Consider the following 18,486-nt stretch of genomic DNA (forward strand, 5'->3'; position numbering starts at 1 on the left):
GACGCAACAGCGGTGACGTCAGGCGCGACATTTATGACATCATCATCAAGCCACAATTTTGCTCACATCGTATCAGACACAGACTCAGAAAATGAGCAGTCACACTCGTCGTCGACAGCGGAAGAATTACTACATAACTCTAGAACCACAAGCAAGTCTGTGATATTTTCAAAAGATTCAAACCACGTTTTCTATACCAAAGATGTCGAGGGACTTGACCTTCAACAAATTCCCTTAGATCTCACCTCACTCAACTCAAAACCAGGTCGAGGAAGGGGAAAGGACGCACCATCTGGTTCCGAACAGCAGGAGTGGAACAATAGACATTCCACTTTTCTTCAGCCAAAACCACGTTCTGTGTCCGACAAGGGTGTCATTATCAAAACCAAATCAAAACCATTGCCTCAGATTAGTGTGCACAACTCTGGACACACACCTTGTCACACACCACCCACGACCATTACAGCAGAATCGCGTGACAATACCAAAGACGAATCAACACAAGATGGGAACAGTCCCAGGGAATCAAGTTCAACAGTATCCACCCAATCAGAGACAGAAAACATGCTGGAAAACCAATCCCAATCGAATCAGCCGAGTGAAGATACTCCGAAGGCCTTCAAAAGTCAATCAATACGAAACCAATTACGCACCGGTAAAGCAGTGGGGGGCGAACTTTACGCAGAGATGTCGTCTGGAACTGCCAATGAACTTCAATTCCGGACCAAATCTCTGGGGAAATCTGTGGACCCTCAACCAAACAATTTTCAGACTACACCAGCACCCGACCAGAGCGTTAACAAGGACGCTGGAATGCCTGGGTCTTTTCCTCAGTCAAAGATGGGTGAAGCTAATGATGAACTGAACGTGCTCGGGAGAAGCACACCAACCTCTGGTTTTCACGATGCGCCTCGAGCTGCGTTTGGTACAAAAACGGATAAATCTTTCACCCTCGAAGGAGCTCGGCTTGTTAGCGTCACATTTGTTGACCCCAGAACGTACAGTGTTGATCCTAGCGACGAGTATCTCCCCGTTCGCTCCAAAAGAGAAGCTGGTGTGTCGAACAACGCAATCCCTGAGGATTCGGCCACTGCCGAACCTTCCTCAGATTTGTCTGCAGACGATAATGTGTTGGAAGATTTCCCTTCAGAACCTCAATATAACAAGGGGACAACCTCAGAGTCAAAGTACGAACAGGACGTCACGGATGATGACGTCACGATAGAAATGACGTCACGTTCAGCCGCGAAGGTGGACCCGGTGTCGGGCGGGTTTGCCGTCGGCCGAAACATCGACAACACTCAGCACACGACAGACGCGGCAGTCAGGTACAACATCAAACGTGACCTCTCGGCCCCGACCACCTCTTCTGACTCCCCCTCCAACCCCGACTTTCTGGACACCGTCGTAGACAACAACAACAACAACAACAACAACAGCAACAACAACAACAACGGCCTTGACCCAGCTGATAGCCCCGACTCGGTGAACATCGGGGTCATCCTGCCCTTCAGCGGGTCCTTCCCGTGGGTCATCCAGCAGGCGCACCCCGCTCTCAAACTCGCCGTCGACCTCATCGTGCGGAAGCAAATCCTGCCCAAGAAAAAGATCAACCTGGTGCTGCGGGACTCCCACTGTTCTGAGACGTACGGGCCTCTGCAAGGGATCGATCTCTATGTGGAGAAGGCAGCTCACGTGTTTGTGGGGCCTGCTTGTGATTACGCTGTGGCTCCTCTGGCCAGGTTCAGTTTCCGCTGGCAGATCCCGATCCTCACGGCTGGAGCATTGGTGAGCGCTTTCGCCGATCGCCGGGAGTACAGGCTGCTCACCAGAGTGCAGGTATGTTTTGTTTAGGGTTTTACGGTTATGGTGCGCTTTTTGAGTCAAACTTTTACTTATATATCGATTCACTTTAGTCAGAATTCTCTTTTTTACGATTGCACGCACATGATATAAACAGGCACTCTTTAAAGTCTCGGTTAATCGCCTTCATGTGAGCTTTAGTCGGCTTCAGATGTACCATGGCTCAAAGAAGAGAAATACATTGTTCAATCGCTACATTGGTTGCTAACAAACAACTTTACCTGAACAGGATTTCTCACAGTTCTCCAATTCTATATAATATATATATATATTGATCTACCGCCAGTCTTCTTCTTCGCACGATCTTAAATGTTGATACATTCGTAGAATGCCTGACATCAACAATAGCGATTAGACATCGCCAGAAAACCGATAGACATTGACCACTACAAAGGCAAGCCTACCACCCCCCCCCCCCCTCCCCGCAACCATCCTTATTCTTTATTTATATAACACAACTCACTTTCTCATTTGAATATTAAACACCCTTGGCAGTGATTAGTATTATTCTGCCCTCTGTCACCAAGTGTGAGACAATTATGGTGGTTTTTTTAGTTTTTTTTTATATAAATCTTTTTCATTTGTGCTGTGGTAGACCTACATGTACAATGGTTTCAACCAAACAGACACAAAATAGAGAGAAAAAAACCTGAAACTGAGAAAATGATAGAATTGAATATGTCCAGAATATGTTGAAAATACATTAAAACCCAACATTTAACCAACCAACTACGTCCTGTCTACGTCTTATCTACGTCTTGGCTACGTCTCCGCACAGACTTGAAAGTCTCGCACTTCTAATACACAGGATTACTAGCAGTCAAGCCCGGCTTCGCCCGGTTGTTAGCAGAGCCCTAAAGCATTTCAAGACATGAGAAGTCAGAACTATCCAATCATTATTAGGGTTACCTTCCTTGATTTGATAACAAAGTAAGAGTTATCTCCCTTTGCTTCTGAACATTTCCGGAACTGTCCGGTAATGTTTGTTCTTCTTCATTTGTTCTTGTCATGGGAGGAATAGAGAGTCTTTAACATCACTGGCATTATGTACTTGCTATACTTATACAGAAGGCGCTGTGCTGGTCTTGCAGTATGTAGAATGTATTCAATGATAGGTAGTTTTATCATCTGAGAAAGTAAACAATTAAGCAAGAAACTAAAACCCAGGTGCACATCTGCGGCTCCTAGGCAGCGTGCTTGAAACACTATCTTGTTCCTGTCTCTTAATTGCCATATATGAGGTATGGCGACCACAGACAAACAAACAGACAGACAAAACATTTTGAGATTTGGCCATCCCTGTTCTCATATGTCACTATCAAATGATTCTCCGCATGGCCAAAGTGCATGCATTTTCCCCAGTCCTCTAATTCTATATAGTAATCTAACATTGCCCGATTCGTATTATACCTGACACCAGCGATAATAATTAGGCCTCGCCAGTAAACTGATGCACATCCAGTGGTTAAATGCCAGACTGCCGTAATACTATAACTGTCGCCGGAGAAGGAATTATGGTCTCCCAAAGCGCTGAAACCAGACTTGCATGGGACACACTGCAATCGCGTTGGTCGCATTACCATCACGCATTTTGCCAGTGAGGGCTCATTTTGTTGCAATGTCTATCACGTCCGCTAGGGGGCGGTGTCGCTTGTCGCCAGGGAGACGTCATGTCGCCTCCTCTGCAATGACGCGTTGCCATAGCAACGAGGAGGACAGTTGAGTTTTGTGGTCATGCTCAAGAAGTGTTCGCCCTATATAGTGGATTTCATAAGGCTTTCTTCTTCTTTTTATATTTAATTAATTCAGTATTATAACTTGTCGTCAAAATGAATTTAATTCGAAAAGCACACGAGCTTATAGCTTAGTCCATGGTGGTCTTACCTCCTAGTGACAATTTAGTAGAGTAATCCCATCCCTCTTTAATCAACTATTTCTGCATGCTTTTAAACGTCACCAGGTGATCGATACTCTATCGCTGACTTGACATGATGCACCACTCTTCCCCTTTTCAATCCACCCTCACATACTCTCGGATGTACCCTCGGACATTTTTATAAAATTTTTAAAATTTTTTAACTTTTTGAAAGAAATTAAAGATTGTTAACAGGGATGGCCAAATCGTCCGCCCGATGGCCAGGGGCAAGGAAACAATCCGCTGGGCTAGTAGAAACCGCCTGGCAACTCGCCCGGCTGTCCAGTGAAAATGCTGGTCAAATGCAACACTTCTGTATCTAGTTTCAAAGTGTTATAAACGCTGCAGATGCAGCAACTGTGGTAGGAACCGGGTCAGCGACATTTCTGACGGGCTAGTTACTTTTTTGAAGTTACTCGCCCGGCTGGCGAGTTTAAATTTTGAGTTGGCCATCTCTGGTTAACAAGATTGAAATACTGACTGTAAAAGGATCTGTGTTTTAGGGAACCTTCTTCTTTTTACTGAGGTACGCCTTTAAATGTGAAACGTTTTTAAAGAATAGGCCGAGAGCTAAACAGAGAATTTTAAGATGGATGCTGAATCTTGTCTCGCATGACGCCCCGCCTGGGTTCTCAAGACAAGAAACTACAATCCCATGTATGAGCTAAAATAAACACACATAAACTCTCACAAACTCTCTGCCAAACTCCATCGTTTTGGACATGTTGACTCCCAATGGGCGGTTCTGGTGAGGTTATGCCCCTTCTTTCTTTCGGCTGGTAACAGGCGGAACCTGGCGGCAAGATCACACGAGAAAAGAAAAAAACGTGCATTGGTCCCAAATAGCATGTCGCTTTGGTAACAGTTCGTGTGTAAGTCGTGCATTTTATACGGTAAAAAGGCAATGGTAACAGGCAAAACCTCGCGGCAAGATCACACGAGTTGTCTCGCGTTATATCACCCCAGAAGCGCTCATTAAGTACGGTTTTTACCCCTTCCACCCGTCCCCACACGACCCCCTCACCCGTTTCAAGAGACCCTTACTTTAAAGGCACAGTGCAGCTCACAGCCTTCGTTTTGCGTTTTTGTTGCAGCTGAGTGCATTTACAGTTCAAAAATCCTCCTATGGTAGTAAAACAAACCCAAAACTACCCAACGACGACATCTGTGAAGCTCGACAGTTTCTTGTTCACGCGAGTGCATAAATTAACCTAGTTATTACGTGGTGTTTGGTCGGAGTTCGATTCAACTGAGTGATTTCGGCCTCCATTTTGTTTTACACAAACTCATGATGACGTCTGACATAGTTTGCTTAGTGACGTGTCTTTTTGTGCATGGCAGCATGATGTGGTGATCTACCTGATCTAAATTTAGATCCAAAAATAGGTCAAGACCAGCCGGGTCCGAGTACGAAATGAATTCGTAAAAAAATCGCAGTTCTTGACTCTTTGGGTGCAAGTCAATGAAACTTGGTAGTTCTTCTAACGGATAGCTGCCTGAGGTATGACTCAAAGCCCCAGGGGCTCCGTGCACCTGGATTTGACAAGTTCAGTACCTTTAATTTTACAGATTTTCTCTTATGTTGTAAATTCATGTCAATTTTAAGACCACCTCCTTTTAAGGTTAAAAAAAAAAGTCCAAGCAAATTAGGGTCCGTAGGTCGATTTTGGTTGGAAGTTTGTTTTCAACTTACACTGGCGCATGACGCTTTTTATTGGTAGTTCATATCTTCTGTGTCCCACGGTTGTCGGAAACAAGTTACTTTATGTGTAAAGTATGCAAAATCTTCTTTTTTATATATATAGTCAAGTTTTGACTAAATATTTTAACATCGAGGGGGAATCGAAACGAGGGTCGTGGTGTATGTGCGTGCGTGTGTGTGTGCGTGCGTGTGTGTGTGTGTGTGTGTGTGTGTGTAGAGCGATTCAGACTAAACTACTGGACCGATCTTTATGAAATTTGACATGAGAGTTCCTGGGTATGAAATCCCCGAACGTTTTTTTCATTTTTTTTATAAATGTCTTTGATGACGTCATATCCGGCTTATTGGTTCAAATTTTGGTCAAGTAATCTTCGACGAAGCCCGGGGTTCGGTATTGCATTTCAGCTTGGTGGCTTAAAAATTCATTAATGACTTTGGTCATTAAAAATCGGAAAATTGTAAAAAAAAATAAAATTTATAAAACGATTTAAATTTACGTTTATCTTATTCTCCATCATTTGCTGATTCCAAAAGCATATAAATATGTTATATTCGGATTAAAAACAAGCTCTGAAAATTAAATATAAAAAAATTATTATCAAAATTAAATTGTCCAAATCAATTTAAAAACACTTTCATCTTATTCCTTGTCGGTTCCTGATTCCAAAAACATATAGATATGATATGTTTGGATTAAAAACACGCTCAGAAAGTTAAAACAAAGAGAGGTACAGAAAAGCGTGCTATCCTTCTTAGCGCAACTACTACCCCGCTCTTCTTGTCAATTTCACTGCCTTTGCCATGAGCGGTGGCCTGACGATGCTACGAGTAAAATGGCATTGCGTTCAGTTTCATTCTGTGAGTTCGACAGCTACTTGACTAAATATTGTATTTTCGCCTTACGCGACTTGTTTTCATTTCAGTTAATGTTTTTGAAGGGTCAAAAATGCTCTGGGGTCGGGAGATACACAAAATTAGGCTCCGTCGCGGAATCAGAAACATGGATTTTGTCCTTAGCCAAAAACACTTATTTTTTAAACTTGTTTAGGTCCCCAAAGGAGCGTTCCATTGCATGCTTCCATGCAATAACACTCATCTCAAGCATTTTGCTCACAAACATTGAATATCCATCACAATCAAGGACGAAAAAAGAAACATGAGTTTGTCAGCAGTTATCGATTTGTACAAAAAAAGTCACCCGATTCCATTCCTCGCTACATTACTATTGCACCGTTCAAGAAACAGAAATGTGATAATCTCTTGGGAACTGGAATGCCTGGAAGGTATATTGCATTGTCTATAGATCGTTCACCTGTCTGATCAATATTACGTTTTGCCGTAATTTTGGCACAACTATTTTGATAGGAAGATTACAAATACGTTATCGTTGGAGATCATAATTATACGATATTTTTGTTGTGAAACGGATTATATCTATTTCTGGAAGTTTATTTTCGAATTCGCTGCTAATTTTGGCGAATGTACCAAAATTATTCTCCAAAACAAAACTCAGCAAAACAACAACAACAAAAATAAAATATCGATTTAGAAAACACACTAGTCCAAGGTCTATGCTCGGTTAATGCGAACACCGTTTGCTGACGGTATTAACTAAGATTGTGTGAAGCTAAGAGTGCACATATAGGAGCGGATGCAAACTATTATACATTGAACAAGTGAAAACTCTTTAATGTAGGCATGCAATTTTTAGTTTAGCTTTAATCTAAACATGTGCACTTTTGCATCTAGTTGCAGGAAATGAGGTCGAAGACTATGTTCTTGTTTTCTTCTTTTTTTCTTCTCTTTTTTTCTCTCTCCAAAAACAGAGCATTAGTCTGGACAAGCTAATGGTTCCAAGCCGATAACCGGCATTGGTCATTGACGACTTCAATTTACTACATTCGGAGACATTCTTAAAATAAGTCAGACTGCAAAGAGTGCGTATATGTTAAGGAAATAGACAAGAGTGTGCTAGAATAATCTGGCTAAGGGACAAACAGTGGACTTTTAATTTTTTTTTTTTAAGAATCAAAACTACGTGTATATATTCAATCAATCAATCAATATGAAGCTTATATAGCGCGTATTCCGTGGGTACCGTTCTAAGCGCCTGTGCCTAATAAGAAACGTTGTGCAGAACGATAAGTACAATGTTGTGTTCAAAGAGTTCAGTCCTATACTTGACCTTTTTTCCCTCTACCCCAGTGATATTTTGAGAGATTCGACCAAACATGGGTAAATGTCAAAACCTGAGGAGCCTCGATTCACGTGCCACACTGACCTCTCTGGCCAGACAGGTGTACTGTGGGTACGCTTATCACACCTGTCTAGACCACGGCCGGGTCATACCTAAGACTTTAAAATTGGCAATCTAGTGGCTGCTCCGCCTGGCGTCTGGCATTATGGGGTTAGTGCTAGGACTGGTTGGTCCGGTGTCAGAATAATGTGACTGGGTGAGACATGAAGCCTGTGCTGCGACTTCTGTTTTGTTTGTGGCGCACGTTATATGTCAAAGCAGCACCGCCCTGATATGGCCCTTCGTGGTCGGCTGGGCGTTAAGCAAACAAACAAACAAACAAACAAACACCTGTCTAGAGCTGTTACACCACATTCCTCAGTCAGGTTCTGTCCAATGTTCCTTATAGTTTAAAGAAGCACGAGAGTTTAAACGAATATATTATAATGTGACGTTGATTGTGGGGCTTTTTTGGGTATACATTTGACCATTTTTTCTCCTGGTTTCTGAATATGCTCAAACCGCGAAACCTGGAATCAAGTCATGTTCACAGAAAATGGTTCTGGTTGTCCTGAACAACTTTTCTTCTTCAGAACTATATAGCATTTGCTTTGATATTTTTTGTGTGTGATAAAAAACGTACACCACCCGCCCCTCAGCCAGACAATTCAAAATGGTGACAGTGATTGCGTTCGCTATGTTCCCATTGGTATTTCAGCACAAGAACAAATCCCGACTCTCACTTATACTTGTCAAATAATATGATTTGAAGTAACAAGTGCTAGCATATATCAGCTTTTTTGTTTTTAACCTTTGTAACTTTACTGTGGTAGATACATATGCAAATAGTTCCTGATTTTCAGAAATTAAGAGAAAAACTGTCAAATGTATACACAAAAAGAGCCCCACAAATTCCGGTCACATTGTAACATGTTCGTTTAAACTCTCATGCTTCTGTTATGAGCAATGCACTCGCTACAAATGAGTTCATTGTCCGAAAAATAGCATGGGCGTACAACAAACTGTTTAGAGCAGATTTGTTTTCTCTCTCTTTCAACAGATCATTGATAAAAGTTACTGTGTACTTTCTGTATTATAGCCTGCTAAGAAGGTCTGATACTGTTCAATCAGGCAGACACATTCGGAATGGATCTTCACTCAATTCCGCCGTTGAAAGCGGCTTACGTTTGTTTCTAGCAAAACAGGGAACGACCGCGGCACAAATGTAAATACTGTAAAGAAGTTTGGACCACTTTAGATTGCTTTTGCTTTTGTTCTCAAGTGAGACGGTTTAATGTTGCTTGAAAAAAGAAAGAAAGAAAGTAAGAGAGAAAGAAAGAAAGACAGAAAGACAGAAATAAAGAAAGAGAGAAAGTAAGAAAGAAAGAAAGAAAGAAAGAAAGAAAGAGACGCCCGCAGTCCGATGCGCTAACCACTGCGCCACGGGGGGCCGGTGTGGCGCAGTGGTCAGCGCATCGGACTGCGGGCCGGGAGATCGTGGTTCGAGTCCCGTAAGGGGTGCGTGGGTTTTTCGAGCTTCGATCGGCTCCAACCTAGACTGGAAGTGCTAAAGTTCCAATGGGAAGGCTGGGATCACACAGCCGAGTGTCATTCACTTCACGAAAGCGCGAGAAAAAAAAACTTGTCTCGATTCTTGTGACCCTTCCTGCTCAGGGCTCTCATGGTGACCTTGGTCCCAGTGTTCCTGTTCCAGCCATCCCTGAATATTCTGCTGCCAGCCTGGGATGCTCCAGGGGGGTCGACGGAGGGACCCAGTGGCGGTCTGCTCTCTGAGGAGACGCTCACTCAGTCTGGCTCCGCGACTTAACAGTCAGTGTCGTAAGTCAGTAGAGGGCTTAGTAGGTAGCGGTGCCTGTGTCCCTGGCCAGGAACAAGACCAATACTGAACACCGTCGAAGTGACTCAGCAGCAGTGCAGTGTCATCTTCCGAGGGTAGCCTACCGCAGCGGCCTGACATCCTTCCCTGGAGTGTCTGTAAAATGAGTGAGGGTGCCCAGGTGTCTGACCAACACTGGGGGCTCATTGATTCGACAAAGTCTGGCGGCGGAACGAAGTTCAGGGGTGGATGTTGCAGTGAGTGCTGGGACGGCGCGGCGTGGGAGCATACTGGGAGAAGGAACAAGCGTCGGGACAAGCAAAAAGAGAATAAAAAAATTGAATAAATAAATACAGAAAAGAAGAGAGAAAAGGAAAAAAGAAAGAGAAAGAGTGGAAGAAGAGAAAGAAGAAGAGGAGAGAGAAGAGAAAGAGAGAAAAGGGAAAAAGAAGAAGAAAAAAAAAGAAAGAAAGAGACGGTTTAATGTTGCTTGAAAAAAAGAAAGAAAGACAGAAAGAAAGACAGAAAAAAGAAAGAAAGACAGACAGAAAGACAGAAAGAGAGAAAGGCAGACAGAAAGAAAGTAAGAAAGAAAGAGACGGTTTAATGTTGCTTGAAAAAAGAAAGAGAGAAAGACAGGAAGAAGGAAGAAAGAAAGAAAAAAAGAAAGAAAAGAAAAGAAAAGTAAGAATGAAACAAGTCGCGTAAGGCGAAAATACAATATTTAGTCAAGTAGCTGTCGAACTCACAGAATGAAACTGAACGCAACGCAACGCAGCAAGACCGTATACTCGTAGCATCGTCACTCCACCGCCCGTGGCAAAGGCAGTGCCCGGGGAATTGACAAGAAGAGCGGGGTATTCGTTGCGCTGAGAAGGATAGCACGCTTTTCTGTACCTCTGTTCGTTTTAACTTTCTGAGCGTGTTTTTAATCCAAACATATCATATCTATATTTTTTTGGAATCAGAAACCGACAAGGAATAAGATGAAAGTGTTTTTAAATTGATTTCGAAAAAAACAATTTGATAATAATTTTTATATATTTAATTTTCAGAGCTTGTTTTTAATCCGAATATAACATATTTATATGTTTTTGGAATCAGCAAATGATGGAGAATAAGATAAACGTAAATTTGGATCGTTTTATAAATTTTTATTTTTTTTTACAATTTTCAGATTTTTAATGACCAAAGTCATTAATTCATTTTTACGCTACCAAGCTGAAATGCAATACCGAAGTCCGGGCTTCGTCGAAGATTACTTGACCAAAATTTCAACCAATTTGGTTGAAAAATGAGGGCGTGACAGTGCCGCCTCAACTTTCACGAAAAGCCGGATATGACGTCATCAAAGACATTTATCAAAAAAATGAAAAAAACGTTCGGGGATTTCATACCCAGGAACTCTCATGTCAAATTTCATAAAGATCGGTCCAGTAGTTTAGTCTGAATCGCTCTACACACACACACAGACAGACAGACAGACAGACAGACACACGCACATACACCACGACCCTCGTTTCGATTCCCCCTCGATGTTAAAATATTTAGTCAAAACTTGACTAAATATAAAAAAGAAAGAAAGAAAGAAAGAAAATGTATGCTTACCGTTAAAAAATAGGTCTAGCTTGTGCGCTTTTGCTTACCTTTCAGTGAGACAATTCCAAGTTGCAAAACAAGTCGAAACAAAGGGGGAAGACAAAACAATGACAACAAGAAATTCCTCCGAGGTAGGAAAAACACCCCCGTCCTTACCATTCTCACTGCCACCAACTGAGCAGGCACTGCTAACAAGTGTGGTTATTTCCCTTTGACCATTAATATGTCCCTCTATAAGTCCTTGTAGAATCTTAATCCACCAATAACTCCCAACCGTGTGTTTGACTGGTCCCAATTTTTGTAAGGACCGTCTCAGGAATGTATAGAACCTGTTCACCAAGTTTGGTGACGATCGGTCCGTTCATTCTTGAGATCTATATGCGAACACAAACACACAAACACACAAACAAACAAACAAACACATCGACCGAATCCTATACACACCCCTATACCGGGGGTGTAAAAATGCAGGAAGAAAAAGAAACAAGTCGCGTAAAGCGAAATTACTACATTGAGTCAAGCTGTGGAACTCACAGAATGAAACTGAACGCACTGCATTTTTTCACAATGACCGTGGTTCGCCGCTCGTGCAAAACGCAGTGAAACTGACGAGCCTGTTTAGCGCGGTAGTGGTTTCGCTGTGCTGCATAGCATGCTTTTCTGTACCTCTCTTCGTTATAACTTTCTGAGCGTGTTTTTAATCCAAACATATCATATCTATAGGTTTTTGGAATCAGGAACCGACAAGGAATAAGATGAAAAAAAACTTCTGGGGATATCATACCCAGGAACTCTCATGTAAAATTTCATAAAGATCGGTCCAGTAGTTTACTCTGAATCGCTCTACACACACACACACACACACACACACACACACACACACACACACACACACACACACACACACACTCACACACACACACACACACAGACACACACGCACACACACACATACACCACGACCCTCTCGATTCCCCCTCTATGTTAAAAGGAAGAAAGACAGAAAGTGAATAATGTTAAGGTGTTTGAACCACTTTAAATCGATGTTGCTTTTGCTCAAGCAAGACGGGTTCATGTTCCTAAAAAAAAAAAAGAGAAACAAAAAAGAAAGAAAGAAAGAAAGAAAAATAATGTACTGTTTCTTCTTCTTCTTTGTTCATAAACTCCCACGTTCACTCATGTTTTTAGCACGAGTGGATTTTTACGTGTATGACCGTTTTTACCCCGCCATTCGCCATACGCCGATTTTGGGGGAGGCATGCTGGGTATTTTCGTGTTTGTATAACCCACCGAACTCTGACATGGATTACAGGATCTTTTCCGTGCGCACTTGGTCTTGTGCTTGCGTGTACACACGAAGGGGGTTAAGTCACTAGCAGGTCTGCACATAAGTTGACCTGGGAGATGGGGAAAATCGTAGCATCGAAAAACAAAGAGGTGGTTTTTCCTGCTCGAGCCAAACCCACAGCGACCAGGATTCGAACTCACGACCTCCCGATTAGGAGGCCGACGTCTTACCACGTACGCCACTGCGCCCGTCAATGTACTGTTAAAAAACTAGGTCTAGTTTGCGCAGTTTTGCTGACCTTTCAGTGAGACAATTCCAAGTTGCAAAAACAGTTGAAATGAAGGAGGAAGAATTAAAGAATGACACAAATGCAGGAAAAAGAAGAAAAGACAAAGAAGGATGCAAAAAAGAAAGAAAGTAAATACTGTTAAAAAAGTTTCGAATGCTTTTTGTGTAATGCGCCAGTGTTGTTATGTATAACCAAAAAACTCTGCTCCATTTGTACCGGTAGTATGGTAGCGGTTTCTCATTCTGTATACATGAGCGCATCCCAGCTTATAATTATTTCAATCCCGTGTTGAGTCGTATGTTAATTGTCTGAAGGTGGAAGGATGTTAAATCTTTGTTTTTCGATGCTACGATTTTTTTTCACCTATTCAAATTCGTAGTAATCCGAGTGATATTGAAGTTGTTTTGTTCCTGCTTGAGCCAAACTCAGGTTTATTTGTTTGTTTGTTTGCTTAACGCCCAGCCGACCACGAAGGGCCATATCAGGGCGGTGCTGCTTTGACATATAACGTGCGTCACACACAAGACCGAAGTCGCAGCACAGGCTTCATGTCTCACCCAGTCACATTATTCTGACACCGGACCAACCAGTCCTAGCACTAACCCCATAATGCCAGACGCCAGGCGGAGCAGCCACTAGATTGCCAATTTTAAAGTCTTAAGTATGACCCGGCCGGGGTTCGAACCCACGACCTCCCGATCACGGGGCGGACGCCTTACCACTAGGCCAACCGTGCCGGTACCAAACTCAGTTACCTTTGCTTGTTATGTTAGTATGTGCAGTGATTGTATGTTTCCTTTAACAACTTCAGAAATCTGAACACATTCGGTCTGAAAGGAGAAGAAGTTTTAGAAGAGATAAACATTTAACAGCACCACGAAGAGAATAGAGGACCTTACACCAGATCTTCTCTTCTTCTTCTTCTTCGTTCATGGGTTGAAACTCCCACGTTCACCCAAAACTATCTCACTCCTGCAGAGCGCCTACACCAAAGCTGAAAGTCGTACTGACCGTCTTCGAAAGGTTCGGATGGCGTTGAGCTCGTATGCTACTCCATTCCAATAATTATCTCACTCCTGTAGGGATTCTACGCCAAAGCGTGAGGCTTGACTTACGCAGTTTACTTGACAAATCAAAGCCAGAGATGTAAATCGTTTAATTTTGTTTTCAAATCACTGTTGACTGAAAAGGCGTTGGGCCGGTATGCCATTCCACTACAATACTTCACTCCCCCTTTCCATCGCCCCCCCCCCCGACTCCTCTCCCAAAAAAATCCTTGAACAAATTATCCTTCTTAGGAAGAACCGTACATTGCATAAAGCTTGACTTAAGCAGTTTACTAACAAAAAAGAACCAAAGCCATAGAAATAAATCCTTTCATTTTGTTTGTATATCAATGTTGACCCTAAAGGCGCACCATAGTACACCTGTCACCATAACGTCACTAAAAACTTATCTCACTCATGCAGGAAGCCTACGCTAAAGCGTTAGGCTTGACTTACGCAGTTAACTTGACAATTCAAAGCCATAGATATCAAATTAATCGTTTAATTTTGTTTTGAAATTACTTTTGACCCAAAAGGCGCACCGTAGTACACCATAACGTCACCAAAAACTATCTCACTCCTGCAGGGAGCCTACGCCAAAGCTGGACGGTTCGTTCTGACAGTCTTCGAGAGGTTCGGATGGCGCTGGGCCGGCATGATATTCCACGATAACAAGAACTCACCCAACCACGGTCGGTCCAACTTTTACTTCATAGCGGAGGCCATCTTTCTGACCCTGAGAACGGCCTACGGCGTGGAACCGTGGCACTCGGAATACAACGCTTACAACACAACGCCTGAGGAGTACGCTGATATTCTGCGCGACATGTCTAGAAAGTCCAGAGGTGAGTTGCTTGAATAAGTTGATGGGTCAAGTGTTTCGGGTATGACATCTAGCTATCGAATAATCATTTCAGCTCCCTAATCTGTACAAGCCCGTGGGACATGAACCATCATCTCGTCGGGTGTGACATACTATTGTTAGAGCCTTATTTGGTCATAGTCATGCAAGGCTGGACCGAGTGTATGAGAAGGCAGGGGCTTCCAACATGAGGCACGGGTACAGGGGCTAACCTGGGGCACTGCGCTCCAGATACTGTTGACATGCAAGGTACATTTGTTGGGAAAAAGGGGAGGGGGCTGGTTTCCGGAACCCAGGACCCGCCCCCCCCTCCCCCCCCCCCCCCCCCACCTCCCTTTTAGATCCTGCCTTAGCATGTGATGTCATGTGACCATTATTGGGTCATACGAGCGTTTGAGCGTCATTAGGTAATACGCATGAGATGACATTTGAGTCTTATTGGGTCATGCACATGAGATATGTCATTTGAAATGATTGGGTCATATATACGCATTAAATGTCATTTGAACGTCATTGGGCCATACGCAAGTACTATCATTTAAGCGTTATTAAGTCAAACGCGTGTAGCATGCTTGAATGATCTGAGAACCTGTATGGGTACATTTACATGCAGTGTGAATCTATGGGTCAGTGCAGATCTGCCCTACGTTTCTTTGCAAGAGCGCCCTCGGTAGTCGCTTTCTGTGTTTGGGAAACGACATGCTTTTGTGCGAGCGGGTTCAAGATGGCGGACGAATATCAGCCAATGAGCGGTGCGATCGAGTTTGACAGACGAAACAGGCATTGGATAATTAATTCGAGAAGATAAGCTTCAGTAATACAGCTTACGAATATGAGAGTCCTGCATATCTTTCCTTTTGTCTAAAAAAAAACAACCCACCAAGCGGAGAATAAGATCGAGAATCCAATGAATCTGAGTGATCAGATCACGTGAACAGTGCAAAAGGGTCTTGTACTAGCTGTAACCTGCCAGGGCGTGCATAGTTATGTTGACGTTCCGGGTCTTCAGTTCCCAGGAGTAATGTCTACGTCTAGATTCAGACATCTGGGTGTCTCGCCGTGTACTCTCCGCGTGACTATGAATATTCAAAACGTCGTCGGTGTATCTAAGTACTAGATTTGTCAAGATTTGCAGGAGGTAACACACACAAAACGTCTTGTCAAGCAATATTCAAACATTACGTCAATCTGCCGGTCCGAAATACAATTTTAATAGACCGACTATGAAAACCCGCTGAGATTAGAATCGTCTGGCTAGCTGAAACCCGTAGATCGACACGGGTCGAGCTGGTCTCGGCGAAGCATATGCGATCATGTGACTAATGTGCATAAACTGAGTTCCTTTAATTTTGAAAAAAAGAAGTGATTTCAAATTGTTTCGGAGAAGATTGCCTTAATGAGGCGGCTAACGAAGGCACAAGTCATTACTTTTGTGGCTCCTGATAAAACAGTAAGGTAGAGGTTGGATAAAATAGGGTTACTACGTAGCTTGCTGTGTCGTACCAGATGTACACGAGTTGCTTTCTTAGATATTGAACTCCGAGCGAAAGCAAACGTTGACGTCAAAGCAAAGACACGTCACTTTAGAAAGTATAGCGTGACTTGTTGGTTCTAAAAATTCTTTCAAGGGAAACGGCAAGCGCAAAAGTGTTTCTAAAATGACGTTTGTTTCGGTGAGTTTCGCATCATGAGCAGTGGAAAAGCAGGCTCCTGCCAGACTAGTTTGAAACGACTTCATTTACATAATATGTGACCCTCCACCACGAAATGAGTCGCATGTCACCTCGCGCGGTTCTGCGCTAGGCTTAATATAAGCCCGGGGAGTGTCTGGTAACAGTGTGAGGGTCACCTTAGTCACAGGCTTATAACTCAAACAGTTTTCGCTCTTTTCTAAAGCGGTTTTCACCGCTGGATAGAGCATAAAACACTCGTTAGGAAAATGTAAAAAAAATATGAAAATCATGCAAAGGTGACATGTGACTCATTCCGTGGTGGAGGGTCACATATCACCACGTGTACATTGCACGATATTGTTATCGTATGGAGGGTCTCTCGCACGTATGTAGGAGAATCTTATTGATCAAATCACGTCAATGGTGCAACAGTTGGATGTGCCCTCTAACCTTCTAGGGTGTGCTTCTGTTGAATTCCCGTACCAATGTTGGAGGCGTGTGTGTACTCTTAGAGGAAAAGAGTCAAAAGGCGTCTCACAATGTCCGCGCATCTATGAATATTCCATACGTCGTCGGTATATTTACGTCACAGATTTGTCTGCTGCATTTGCATGGCTTTTGGACAGAGAATGTTATATTCCTGTGGTATTTACCGTCTTCTGTTTGATCTCTCTTGATCTGCTGACAACGGCTGCTGCAAATTACATTGAAATAACTGTTGAGTTTGGCTGGACTTTCTTCACCGAGAGGTGAGGTTGCTTACAGACAAGATCATCAGTCTCAAATCCAAACTGAAGCTACTCCGTGCGCTGGTTCTGTCCATCTTCTTGTACGCATCCGAGTCATGGACCCTCACGACAGAATTGCAAAAGAAGATCCAAGCTGTGGAAATGAGATGCTTCAGAAAGTTGTTTTGCATCTTCTGCAGAGAGCACATTACCAACGAGGAAGTCCGTAGAACCATCACTCAGCACGTGGATTATTTTGAAGACCTGTTGACCACCGTCAACAAGAGGAAGCTGAGATTGTTTGGCCATGTAACAAGAACAGACGGGCTCTCCAAGACCATCCTCCAGGGCACAGCACGCGAGATGGTATGGCCTTGCAACACGAACAGACGGGCTCTCCAAGACCATCCTCCAGGGCACGGCACGCGAGATGGTATGGCCTTGCAACAAGAACAGACGGGCTCTCCAAGACCATCCTCCAGGGCACGGTAAGCGAGATGGTATGGCCTTGCAACAAGAACAGACGGGCTCTCCAAGACCATCCTCCAGGGCACGGTAAGCGAGATGGTATGGCCTTGCAACAAGAACAGACGGGCTCTCCAAGACCATCATCCTTCAGGGCACGGTACGCGGGAAGAGGAGACAGGGAAGACAGAAGAATAGATGGACAGACAACATCGCAGAATGGACTGGAAAAAGCTTCGCGACAACCCAGAAGATCGCTCACAACCAGCAGAGGTGGAAGCAGCCAGTGCATCGCTCATCAGTGCAGTGCCTCTACGACACCGGCGGGGCACAGTCCTTCGTATGGATACAGTTCTGCTCACTAGGCCAAAAAGAAAAATATGTCTGTTTCCGGTTACCCGACCGACCCTATTTTTAAGCGCCGACCCAAAAGGCTTTTTTCTTCGCTTTTCGCACACACACACACACACACACACACACACACACACACACACACACACACACACACACACACACACACACACACACACACACACACACACACACACACACACACACACACACACACACACACAAAATAAAATAAAAACCAAAAATAAAAATATATGAAGTCAAGTATACTTTATTTAGTTTCAATATATATCTAGGTCAAAAACATGTGCTAAATAATTGTAAGTAAACTAAGTAAGCGTTTAAATAAAAAAAAAATAAAAAAATCGTAAAAAGACGTTAACAAAACGTAAGAAAAAGGTTAAAAAATAAAAAATAAAAAATAAAAAAATAAAAAAAACCGACCGACCGACCCTATTGTTTTCGGCGATGTTACCGGAAACAGACATATTTTTCTTTTTGGCCTTATCTCAGATCTGCCCGGGCTTATACGTCAGATGAAGCGACCCTTAACTTGCACACAAAACCAACAATCAGCATCCAGTCTGCTTCCTGCACACAGGGGTGTGTTTTTTGTAAGGCAAAAAACCAAC

At 43.2% G+C, this 18,486-nt stretch overlaps 1 protein-coding gene across 1 annotated transcript; it reads left to right on the forward strand.

The window, feature by feature from the left end:
• Window positions 1-282: 282 nt before the first annotated feature.
• On the forward strand, window positions 283-17,530 carry LOC138949960 (uncharacterized). The gene is made up of 3 exons (XM_070321743.1): window positions 283-1,839; window positions 14,362-14,620; window positions 17,076-17,530. Exons 1-3 carry the CDS (start codon window positions 565-567, stop codon window positions 17,528-17,530), a joined length of 1,989 nt encoding a protein of 662 aa, XP_070177844.1. The 5' UTR covers window positions 283-564.
• Window positions 17,531-18,486: the final 956 nt, after the last annotated feature.

Source organism: Littorina saxatilis, linkage group LG16 (assembly GCF_037325665.1).
Source record: "Littorina saxatilis isolate snail1 linkage group LG16, US_GU_Lsax_2.0, whole genome shotgun sequence".
In the NCBI taxonomy this organism is placed as follows: Eukaryota; Metazoa; Mollusca; class Gastropoda; order Littorinimorpha; family Littorinidae; genus Littorina; species Littorina saxatilis.

Excerpts from the sequence above, each read along its gene's own strand:
- LOC138949960 (XM_070321743.1), top strand. The coding sequence starts at position 565 with ATGCTGGAAAACCAATCCCAATCGAATCAGCCGAGTGAAGATACTCCG. Across the intron at positions 1,840-14,361 it reads GGCTGCTCACCAGAGTGCAG|GGAGCCTACGCCAAAGCTGG; the intron begins GTATGTTTTGTT and ends TCACTCCTGCAG. Across the intron at positions 14,621-17,075 it reads CATGTCTAGAAAGTCCAGAG|ACAAGATCATCAGTCTCAAA; the intron begins GTGAGTTGCTTG and ends GGTTGCTTACAG.